General features: G+C 35.1%; 1 protein-coding gene across 1 annotated transcript in view; it reads left to right on the top strand.

Moving 5' to 3' along the window:
• The window catches only part of lrrc1 (leucine rich repeat containing 1), a 49,903-nt gene that overhangs the window by 26,661 nt on the left and 11,054 nt on the right, over window positions 1-12,188 (top strand). Inside the window, exons 7-12 of the mRNA XM_051126624.1 lie at window positions 912-986; window positions 1,295-1,439; window positions 1,638-1,756; window positions 2,393-2,476; window positions 8,421-8,536; window positions 11,697-11,869. Of these exons, the coding sequence (XP_050982581.1) occupies window positions 912-986; window positions 1,295-1,439; window positions 1,638-1,756; window positions 2,393-2,476; window positions 8,421-8,536; window positions 11,697-11,869 (712 nt within the window). The remainder of the gene's footprint in view (window positions 1-911; window positions 987-1,294; window positions 1,440-1,637; window positions 1,757-2,392; window positions 2,477-8,420; window positions 8,537-11,696; window positions 11,870-12,188) is intronic.

Here is a 12,188-nt window from a genome sequence, read left to right as displayed (position 1 = left end):
AAAATTTTGGAATAGAGTCCAATTCCGATTCCTGGTTCTGGAATCGATGGGATTTGATTCCAAGAATCGATTCCTTACTGTTGTTTTTGACTCTTTTTCGATTCTTTTTTTTTTTTTTTTTTTTTTTTTTTTATGAAGCCTTAGTTTTAAAAATTGATACATTTACTGTATTTAAATTGTGATTTTGTCTGCATTGCCCATGAAATTAGTCACAACTCACAGCGCAGCAGTGGACATGCGTTTACTACATGAATGGAACAAGACATGGGCACAGGTTCAGCTGAATTATGTTTACATTAACGGTATACAAAATTAACAGACTGTACACTGAAACAAAATGACCAGAACATTAACAACAACACTGATATAAGAGCTTGTGGTTTATCTGTCAATCGGATGCGCTCTCGGTTAAAAAACTGTATGTTATTTAAGATGTAAATGGGAACAAGACCCTCGATCACGTCATGGTCTATTCTGTCGTGCAGCACTAAAAATTCTGGATAATGTAAGCCAGTTCCACCGTAAATAACTCTCGAGTTCCAACTCCTGAATCAAGGTATAGATTCTTTTTTGGAATCGATTCCCAGCACTAGTCTTAAACCCTTTCATGTTTTCTTTATGTAAAAGAAAATTTTTGTTTTTTTATTTGTTTTCTTTCTTTGGGGTGAAAATATATATTTGGGAGATTGTTTCAAACAAAGATTTAGTCTACTGCTGTTTATCCAAGTTTAAAACCCTTGTTTCCATGAGTGTGACCCCTGTTTGACAGAGGCTGGACTTAATACAGGCTACATCGGAATGCCATTTCACAAATGTTTCGCATTGGCCTGCATTCTTGTGCACGTCGGTAACAGTCACCTGCTGTGTTCTCGTTGCTCTGTCTGAACTCTGTCAAACTTGTTTTCTTGCAGCCTGAGACAATAGGCTGTCTTGTCAGTCTGAAAGACCTGTGGCTGGACGGAAACCAGCTGTCTGACATACCACCGGTAAGGTATTTCTGACATGTCCTGTTGATGTCATTTTCAGAAAAAGTCAGTGTATCAGACTGCACTAGTTCTTTTGCATATATTATGTAAACATGTATTGCTTCATCAGGCTTGTATTCTGCTTCTTTATATTATTTTACACTTGATATTAACGTAATTTTAATGTTGTTATTTTTTATTAATCAAGCACAAGCACAAGCGGTGTCCTAGAGGCTTTTTTGTGTGTGTGGTTGTGTTTGCATTCCTGTGTTTGCATACATGTTAACATCTGTGTGTGTTTGTGTGCACATGTGCTTTCTCTGCCTCAGGAACTGGGTAGTATGAGAAGTCTTACGTGTCTGGATGTATCGGAGAACAAGTTAGAACGCCTCCCAGAGGAGATGGGAAACCTCCTCTTCCTCACTGACCTACTGGTATCCCAGAACCTCATAGACGTGCTGCCGGAGGGCTTAGGTCGGTGTTTAGGACCTGACCGCTAACTGCAGTGTCTGTGTGCTTAGCGATGGATGGAGTTTGATTCATTTAGAAAAAGGGAGACCTACTGATCCACTGTTCTTGGACAGTTGCCTTGTTGTTAAAAGAGCACAATAGCTGTGATGTTAGATTTTGTTTTAGTACAGTAACAGTACTGTAATATATGTTTTCCTTTAGGTAAATTAAGACGACTTTCAATATTGAAAGCAGATCAAAACCGATTAGTCCAACTGCCGGAGAGCATAGGCAACTGTGAAAGCCTGACAGAACTAGTGCTGACAGAAAACCAGCTGGTGGTAAGTTACAGCACTTGAGCCTACTAACTGTCCACATAATTTCAATTAGCAAGAGAAAAATTTGGGAAATAATTATTTTAGTATTGACTTTATCATATTTATTTGACCACTTTTCTGGAATGGACTTACCTTTACTCTATCTATTACTCTAAAATAAAAAATAACACTAGCTTCTCTGTTCTTTTTGTAAGGCCTCTAACACTAGCTTGCTTTTTTCTTTTTTTATTCTGTTTTCTTTTTATTTATTATATAATTTAACCTTGCTATGTGTACTGTGTTAGGCTAACTGAGACTTGTCATAGCACTCTTTTGTTGATTTTGATAGCTTCTGTTGTCCTCTTTTGTAAGTCGCTTTGGATAAAAGCATCTGCTAAATATCTAATTGTAATTGTAAATGTAAATATGGACAAACCCAGCTGTTGGTTTAAAATAAAATTGATTGAAGTTTAATCTTGAATTTAGGTTACTTCAAACCAGCAGTTGGGTTTGCCCATTTTTGACCCAAATGGGATAAAACAACAAAGCTTTTTTTGAGTGTAGAGTCATAGTCTTATGTGGTCTGATTATTGGTCATTTTTTCTTTTCCAGTCGATGTTAGTGCAAGTGATTTTTAAATGTGTTTTTTTTCCCCCTCAGAATTTGCCAAGAAGTATTGGAAAATTAAAGAAACTGTCCAACTTCAACTGTGATAGAAATCGACTAACATCTTTACCAAAAGAGGTATGCCATCCTTGTCACTGGGCTTTATTCATGAAATGCACTTCATGAGATAGCAGGCTTGGGTGACAGTATGAGAATGCTAAAACCCATAAACTACAGACCTCATGTGAATCTTCTATCTACTCTTCATTTTATTGTGTTAAAAGTAGTGCTGTCAAAATTATCATATTAACGCAGGCAATTAATTTTTCCAGTTTAACGGCGTTAAAAATATTTAATGCAGGGGTGGAGCTAGGGTTAACCACACCACTCACAACTGCTGCTTCTGTCTTTGTTTTTCTTGACAAGAAATGCACTTGTTTAGACGCAGAACATCTTTATGACCACATCAAACAGGAGGCTTTTCAGATGTGCACTCCAACTTCACTTTAGTGCCAGGTGCTAGTCAAACGAGCACAGGAAAGGTTGATGAGGGAGCTTCAGTAGAATAACAGTGAAATGTGGTTGTCAGGCCTTATGTGAGTAAAATGGTATTTACCTGTCCTGTCAGCCGTTATACTGTACTTGTAGCATGCGCACTTCAATTGCACGCACAAATATGGCGGCGCTCTGTAGCCTGTATCATTTCATATTAAAGTGTGAATGAAACTATGAGCATGCAAAGATTGTTTTAAGTTCACTTAAATTAGAAGTTATTTTTAAAAGTCTAATAAATCTAAAAATTGATATCTCTCAATGATGCTTTCATTATGAATGGCTATAGTCAGTGTTGAATATTAGGAAAAAAAGAAGCGTTTACTAGAGACATCAGTAATATTGGTATCAGTGATGCTCACTTTGTCATATTTTTTTTTTTTTTTAACAAATATTAAAAATATACTGTCTTTATGTTGTTTCTACATTAATTTGAAGATTGAATGTGAAATGATTGCAATATAAAAGTATTTTAAAAAACTTTAATGTTAGGTGAGTTTTTTTTTTTTTTTTTTTTTTTTTTTAAATTATTACTGATTGATAGCAGTAGTTAAAATCCTTCAACGTACATTTCAGTCGAACCAAAGTCACTTGAACACACATCAAATTGTAGACCTCTTTCTTTAAATGAGGAGCCCTCAGGAGGACTTGATGGCAACAGCAATAACAAACTATCTTTGAAAACACCTCACCTACACTTCACTCCATGGGTGAGACTGTGTATTGACTGTACATTTGTAGTAAATACAGTGGTGCCTACGGCAAATTCTCAGAAACTGTTCTGATACTTCAAACTGGTTTTTCTTGCTGTTGTTAGTTTACCCATACACTGTATATTTAGATTTCACCTTGCAGATGAGTTTACAAAGTCCACCAGTTATGTTTACCAGTTTCAAAAATTTGATGTTTTAATTATGTTGTACTGCACACAGAAATTACTTGGGTAACAAAACATTAAATGGCAAAAGCAGCTGTCTTTTCTATTAGCTCAAGGTCATCCTGTAGGTATTTTTGAACTGAAATGCTAAACTACTCTTACGTTCAGTTAAAAAGTCAGTATCCTATTTCTTAATGGCTACCTTCATGGAAGGACTTTGAGTTGTTTGTGACAAGAAAAAGTCTTCTTTTTTGTGTTTTAAAAGACTCTTTTGTTTCTGTTATACATGAAGGACAAGACATTTTTATGGTTAGATCATTGAGGTTATAATGCAACTGTTGTAAGAAGTGAGCTGCATGTCAGATACAGTAGCTAGTGCTGCATAAGCTCCTTTATGTTGAGAAAATAGTATCCAGCACCCGTTTGAAGTGTATTCTCATTGTCTGTGATGTTACAATGCTGAACTTTGCTCTGGTAGTTTTGTCGTTTTTTGGTATTAAAGGGGTCATCGGGTGCAAAGTTTACTTGTACATGTTGTTTGAACATTAATGTGTGTTGGCAGTGTGTGTACACAACCACCCTATAATGATAAAAGTCCACCTAGTGGTTTTTATTTAATCTGTAAAAATAATTTCCCCTTTTTCAAATCAAGCTAGTCTCAGCATCTTGTCTGTGTGATGACACCGACAGAGGCCGCTCCCACGATAGCTGACTGACATGGCTGTCTTACCTTAGACCCGCCTTGAATGATGTCCGCCGGAACAGGGACATAGACAAGAATAGCTCCTAAGCAATTGAGGTGTTGTGTTGTTGAATGTAATAATGAACATAGTAGTCGTTATTTACTCCCAACATCTGAGCTGCTGAAGATGCAGTAGATTACATTTGTTTGTGAAGGGAATGCACCTCCTGATCTACATATATCCGTCTATGTTCTCGCAAATCATTCGTGATCCAGCTTCACTTACAGCAGAAGTGAGTGTAAGGTTTTTTTTAAATGAATCTTTGAGATTGCCTTTCCTAATAACGTGCTAGTTAGCAAGTTTAGCCGATAAAAATGTGGCTAAAGTAAACAGGCTTGTCACTCCACAGAGAGAAGAGAGGGGCAGGGCGAGCAGACCTCATTAACATTTAAAGCAACATCCACCAGAACAGGATGATTTTTGCAAAGCTGATTTTGGCAAGGTAAAAAAGGTGTTTTTTACACTACCATTGAGAAATTTTAACCAAAGCATGTTATAGACTTTTCAAGACCCTAAAGAATCATATCAACTTGTGGAAAATGGGCGTCCGATGACCCCTTTAAAACTGTTTAAACCTTATTCTTCAGAGAGATAATGTTCCAGCAAGACTGCTTGATTAATTACGACCCTAGTAAAAAAAAAAAAAAAAAAAAAATGCCATACTTTATTTACAATACATTGATCAGATCAACAGATTAACAGATTATCACTTGCAAAAATACAATCAGGAATGCTGTTCCTAGATATCACATTTTTAAAATCGAAATCAAGTGCAGTTTGAACAGCCTTAATCATGCTGCCCATAGCATTTACAGTGTAGTGTCCTTTAGATTAAAAAGACTTTTAAGGAACAGCACTTTGCTAAATTAAGATGTTCACATTCAGAGTGTTAAATCAGTAAGACTTTGCCTTCTTTGTTAAAATGCTCTCACAACATTTTGTTGTGCTTCTCGCTCGAAGCAACAGCTCAAACTCACATTGGCTTGAGTAAATCTCCCTCCTGTGTGAGCGTGTCTGTCATGAGTGCTTTGGTTTACATGCTGACTCATCCGATAGTGGCCCTGCTGCTGCTATAATTGGTCTAATGAAAGGTAATCCTTACACTTCCTAACCAGCAAATCCAGTTTCAGTTCAGTGAAACCGCACCTTAGGTCAGTCAGCATTATTGGCACACTGGCCCGGGGCAACCTGCCGTCACCCGTCACATGACTTTGCCTACCCGTGCAAACTACACCGAGTGTTCTGTGGCATGACTGCAGTTCTCGGGATGGGGTTGCCCATGGCCGCACTCCCGGACAAACACATAGCCCCTTGTGTTACTGTTCTGTCTCTTGTGTCATCTTCAACAGCCCTTCAAGTGTTTTAAGTTCTTGAGAAACCCTCATCTCTTAAAGGTTTTTCTCTTCCATACTTTTCTGTGTGTGGGGTGAGGACGGGCGATGGTGAGAGCTGAACGAGATTTGAGGAATGTTATTGTCTTGTTTAAACAATGGCTTTGTATGAATGAGGCAGCTTGTTCTCGGAGAACGTTTGCTCAGCTGTGACCTCTCTGACCTCACTCAATGGATGCGACACAACACGAAATCCAGCAAAACGTCATCTTCTCATATCATTTCATCTTCAAGCTGTGTCAGAGTGTAGGGCTGAATTATATATGACAAAATAATTGTGATTATCAGTTATAATCGTGATTATTAGTCACTATTAATCACAGTTTATTATATTCATCATTTTTTTAATTAACACTTTCTACAGGTAAAACCCTAAGAAACTTTTCTCAAGTCAGAGCTGATAGCCTAATGGGCAGCGCCATTGGCACTTCAGGCGACCCAAATTCGAGTAATGGTTTGTGGTGCTTTCCCAATTCTGTCCCCCTCTCTCTGTCCCAGTCTGCTTCCTGTCTGCTCTCTGCTATACTAGATGTTAAAACAGTGAACGGGGTTCCTACACGGTTTAGAAAAGTCTGGAATTTAATTTAAGTAATTTCTAGGAATGGAGAAGTATTGAATAAAGAAAGCAGAGTATGGAAAAATATTAGAATTTCCAGATTTTACCACTATTTAGTTTTTTAATAGAAAAGTAAACTTTAAAGAAAATAAATCATAAAAGAAGTGTGTTGTCATGGCAGCTGTTTAGTGATTTAGTGATTGTCAAACACGACTGAATACATTCAAGTTGCACTTTTTCATTATGCAAAATATTTTGCATTTTGGGTTTCTTCTTAATATTCTTAGCACCGTATAACATAGCATCAAGGACCTCTTGAAAAAAAAAAAAATCTCAAAAATAAAAAATATACAGACTTTTATGTGCGAACAAGAAGCCGTTAAACTTAGCATATAGGACCGTGCACGCTTGAGGTTTCTTGGCCGCCATAGAGTATGTGTTAAAGAGACCTTAAGCCTTGAAATATGCCATACTGCCGTAACAAAACAAATTATTATTATTATTTTTTTAATATAGACACTTAAACTCGCCAAACAGGACAATGCACACAGCCATATTGTTTGTAATGTCATGTTTTTTTTTCTGCAGCCACAGAGGATGTGCTAAATTTTAGAGGTACTACCATAAGGAAAGCAAAATGTTAGCAAGTAGATCTCGATTTATTAAAGTGCATCCATGCTCTTTCTTTATTCATAGTAAGATGATAGTGATGCACAAAGGAAGTAGGTTTTATAAAAAAATATATATATATAATTTATTTATTATTTTATTTATTATTATTATTATTATTATTATTATTTTAGGGGCTCTGTCGGAAAATCAATTTAAAAAAAAAACAAAAAAATAAAAATATTTACAGATGACTATTATACCAAATATAAACTGAAAATAATGCTTTATGAACCATTTTTGTTAAATATGGTTCGAAAATCTACTGAGAGGTTTGGAAATTTGAGTCTGGAAAGGTATGGAATTTTAAAATGGAAAATGTGTAGGAGCCCTGAGTGAATGATGGAAACGTTGTGCTGTTGTGTTTTCTATAATATAGTCTTTCTATAAGACTTTGTACTATAGCATAGTTTGTGTAGGTGTATTTATTTAGCAACCACAAACAATGTAGCCAAGATTCATGCTTGGAATTATTACAGTTCCCCACCTGAGAAGGTTTTCTCACAGATTTAGTTGCAGCAAATAGCACATTGGCCTCGTGAAGGAGAACAGATTGGCTGTATTACAATTTCATTTGAGCGTAATATCATTATGAAATATGTTTTTGCTGGTTTTCAGTGCATCAATGTGTGTGTGTGTGTGTGTGTGTGTGTGTGTGTGTGTGTGTGTACAGTTGCCAGGTTTGAAAAAATAAGTAAAACTCTGGCCAGAAAATATATATTTTAATAGAAAAACATATCCCCATTGCTAGATAACAGAAATTCCAAATGATAATAATAAAAATCAGGATAAATAACCAGTTGGCCAATACTGCAGATGTGAAATGATTGAAATATGATTTACTGTGCAGCCTTATTTTAACAAATGTCTGGGGTTTAATACCGTTTCATTAGCATTTTATAAAATTGATAGATCTTGAAGTAAAATATTTAGTGTCTGGTGTGAATCGCTCCATACGAATCCATAGTTTCAAAATCCTTCACATTTGAGAGCTTTCATTGCCTTTTAGCTGCCCATTAACTCTACTTTAGACCACGTCTAATTGCTTCTAATTTTAGCCCTGCTGGCCTACTGTCACTGGAACCGCTTATTTAGAAAAGGTTTACTTGCTGTTTGGTGCAGCTGTGTTCAATTCACTTAGTTCATTACTCTCTGTCTTCTCATTCATTTTTCTGCAAGTATTCATATGCTGGTGGAGCTAATGTCTCTTGTGGCAGGGTAATGTGCTGAGTTCCAGAGCGTTTAGCAGTGGTCGCAGGGGAATTTGCTCATGTTGTTTTGTGATTTGTTTCAGATCGGCGGCTGCTGCAGTCTGAATGTTCTGTGTGTGAGAGAGAACCGTCTGACACGCGTCCCTCCCGAGCTCTCGCAGGCTACAGAGCTGCACGTGCTTGACGTATCTGGAAACAGGTTTGTCAGAACAAAGTTATCTCACCGGGGGGTTTGTGATGTAGAATGAGTGATCAAACACATCAGTGAGTTTCTCTCATACAGGATGTGTATCAGTGCATCAGTGTGCAGTTATGAATTTATATGAGGCTCAAATTTTTGTGACAGTAGGCCTCACTGAAGGGGTAAAGGAGTGATCCCCATTTCAATACATCTGTCAGTTACAACAGACAAAAATTTCTCCCTCAGTCTGCAAACCTTCCTCATGGCGTTCCAAATCCATAAAACTTTAATTCATCTTCAAAACTCAAGATTTTTGTTTATTTATTTCATCAGATATATTTCTGTCATATGTTCTGAAGAGACGTTATTTGTTTATATGATGAAACGATTTAACTTGAGCTTTTCACATTTAAACATTGATCAACAAACATAAGTGGAGCACATCAAATATGGTAAACAGAAGCTCAAACAACAATTTGAACCAGTGAGATTTTGCAGTATGTTTTGAGATATGAATTACATTTACTTGTGCTTTATAAACTAATTGAACGGTCAATGTTTTGGTAGATGTGTGTGTGTGTGTGTGTGTGTGTACACACATATATACATATATGTGTATGTATATATATATATATATATATATATATATATATATATATATATATATATATATATATATATATATATATATATGTATATGTGTGTGTGTGTGTGTGTGTGTGTATATATATATATATATATATATATATATATATATATGTATATATATATATATATATATGTATATGTGTGTGTGTGTGTGTGTATATATATATATATATATATATGTGTATATGTGTATATATATTTATAAATGATATATAATTTACAATTTTTAAAAAATCATGTTTTTTCATTGTGCATTCTATTTAATCTTAATCAAACTGCAATTGGGTTAATTTGATTAGTTAAAAAACAAAACTAAAATACATCTTACTACCACAATAAAAACATAACCAAACAAAAAAAAAACATCATTTCTGAAAATGTTAAAAAATGGATATGTTATCTGTTTACACATACACACACGCACTCTGACATGAGAATAAGTAAATGATTACAGAAATTTAATTTATGGGTGAAATATGCCTTTAAAATTAACTAAAACTTACTAGCTTTGTTTTAAAAATAATGTTCAGTACCTCAGCTCCTTTTATCACCATATAAATTAAAATAAAATTGATAACTTATGCAAAGTACATACAGACATACCAGAGGGTGATGGGGTTAATTCTACCCACAGTCAGTAATGCATACAGAAATTTTGTACACACTTTGTACACAGAACTGAAATATTATGCTGTTGAATGGAAATATTTTTTTTTTTATAATGCCATTTTGTGATTTTATATTTTAATGTCTTTCTCCTATATAATACTAATATGAAGAGTTCAGATGCAAAATCCTCTAAGTGCGTCTGACGTTTGAGCATTTCTTTCTAGCTACTATGTATAGGTTTCTATGTAAGTAGTGGTGCTTCTGAATGGGTTGAAGTGCATTTGAAGTGAAAGGGTAACACTTTATAATAACGTTCAGCTGTAAGTCATTTATAAGTGATTAGTTAATGATGAAATAATCATTTACAAAACATTGACAAATTATTAATAAGTGATATGCTAACAATTTGTGTATGTTTTGTTAATTCATTTACAAGTCAATTACAAGTTCATTTACAAGTAATTAGTTAATGATGAACTAATCATTTACAAAACATGACTATGTGTTTATAAATGATTAATAAGTGATATGTTGAAAAGCACAAAAAATGCAATTATTCATGTAAACCCTTTCTCTCATCAGCACAGACTTGTGTTCTGTGTGGGATCTAGTGATAATTTGAACCAGTTTTACCCTCCACTGAAGATCACATCAGGTGGATAGCGCTAAAATACTCCATGTGTTTACCATCTTTACCCTCACCAGTCAGCCCTTACATTGCAGTACACACAACAAATATTCAAAACCTGTTGTATAAACACATGAATAAATCATTTACAAATATTTCTGCATCCCCTAATCTAAAGTGTAAACTATGCATCAGTTGTAAATGTTTTACAAACCTGCCGGTTACAGGTTGTGTGGTTATACACACTGGGGGGGAAAGATCTACGAATGATAAGTAAAACATTTACAACTGATGAATTGTTTACACTTTAGATTAGGGGATGCAGAAAGAGTTGTAAATGATTTATTCATGATGTGATCTTCAATGGAGGATAAACATTTCAATGATTGACATTTCAATTATTTATATTTGATTAATAATATTTTAACTAGTAACTTATTAACCATTGACTAAGGATCTGTTTGATTATTTCATGATATTCTTTTTTTTTTTAAAGGTAACTTACGACAGATTCGTAACTCGTTAGCATATCACGTAATCATTTGTGAACGTATAGTGATGTTTTGTAAATTTATTAGTTCATCATTATCTAATCACTTGTAAATGATTTATAACTTAATCTACAAAGCATAGATAAAAATAGTAACATATCACTTATTAATTGTTTATGAATGCATAGTCATGTTTTGTAAATGATTAGTTAATTATTAACTAATTACTTGTAAATGACTTGTAAATGAATTAACAATACATACACAAATTGTTTTTAGCATATCACTTAGTAATCTTTTATAAATGTTTTGTAAATGTTTATTTCATCATTAACTAATTGCTTATAAATTACTTACAACTGAACGTTATTATAAAGTGTTACCTCATTGTCTTATTTTGACCAAGATGGCTTTTAGAGGCTTTTGCATTGGAACTCTTCATATGTCAGTGGCTTCTCAAATTACACTTACATTTGAACCAGCAGGCTCCATTATGGCATGTAATACCCTGTTCCAGAAACTGGCGAATTTCTGATGGATAAGATCATCCATGTCCTTTGCTTTTTGTTGAATATATTTTTTTTACTTGTCAGAAAATGGTAAAAGATAAACAAATAAATCATTTATTAAACCTGTCATTTATTAAGCCTGTCAAACACACACTCGCAGATGCCTGCTACATATTTTAGGACTAGCGTGGGACCATGCAAAAAATTACCCGCTTTGAGAGTTTACAGTAACAACATTAAAGAGAAGCAGAAGCACATCTTGGGAATGATATTCTGTCTGTGTCTCTGTGAAGGCTGCTGTACCTGCCCATGACCCTGACCACTCTGCGACTGAAAGCTCTCTGGCTGTCAGAGAACCAGTCTCAACCTCTGCTCACCTTCCAGACGGACGTGGACCCCGAGTCTGGAGAAAAGGTTCTGACCTGTGTACTGTTGCCTCAGCAGCCCTGTGAATCAGAAAACAAAGGTAAAGCTCTGATGTGTGTGTGTGACACTTAAAAGATCCTGTTAGCTGTTTTTCATGAAATAGTGTGCAGAAAATGTCACTTCAGCCTGACATATGTGAATGTGTGTTGAAAGCACACAGCCTCTGTGGCAGCCTGAAGACTGTGATTTCAGGACATTAGAGGACCTGGCGCTCTCTTCCTGTCAGACGTTCCAGTCTTTCAGGTTTTCTGTGTTTTTGGTAAATGAGGGTTTTATAGAGAGGGACAAATGTGGCAGAAGTTAGTGAAACTGATTACAGATGTATGTAGAATAGGCTTAAAGGTGCACTAAGCGATTTT

The sequence above is a fragment of the Labeo rohita genome, chromosome 13 (assembly GCF_022985175.1).
Source record: "Labeo rohita strain BAU-BD-2019 chromosome 13, IGBB_LRoh.1.0, whole genome shotgun sequence".
Taxonomy (NCBI): domain Eukaryota; kingdom Metazoa; phylum Chordata; class Actinopteri; order Cypriniformes; family Cyprinidae; genus Labeo; species Labeo rohita.
Note: the sequence above shows the minus strand (reverse complement) of the source record. Positions and strands in the feature narration are given on the sequence as shown.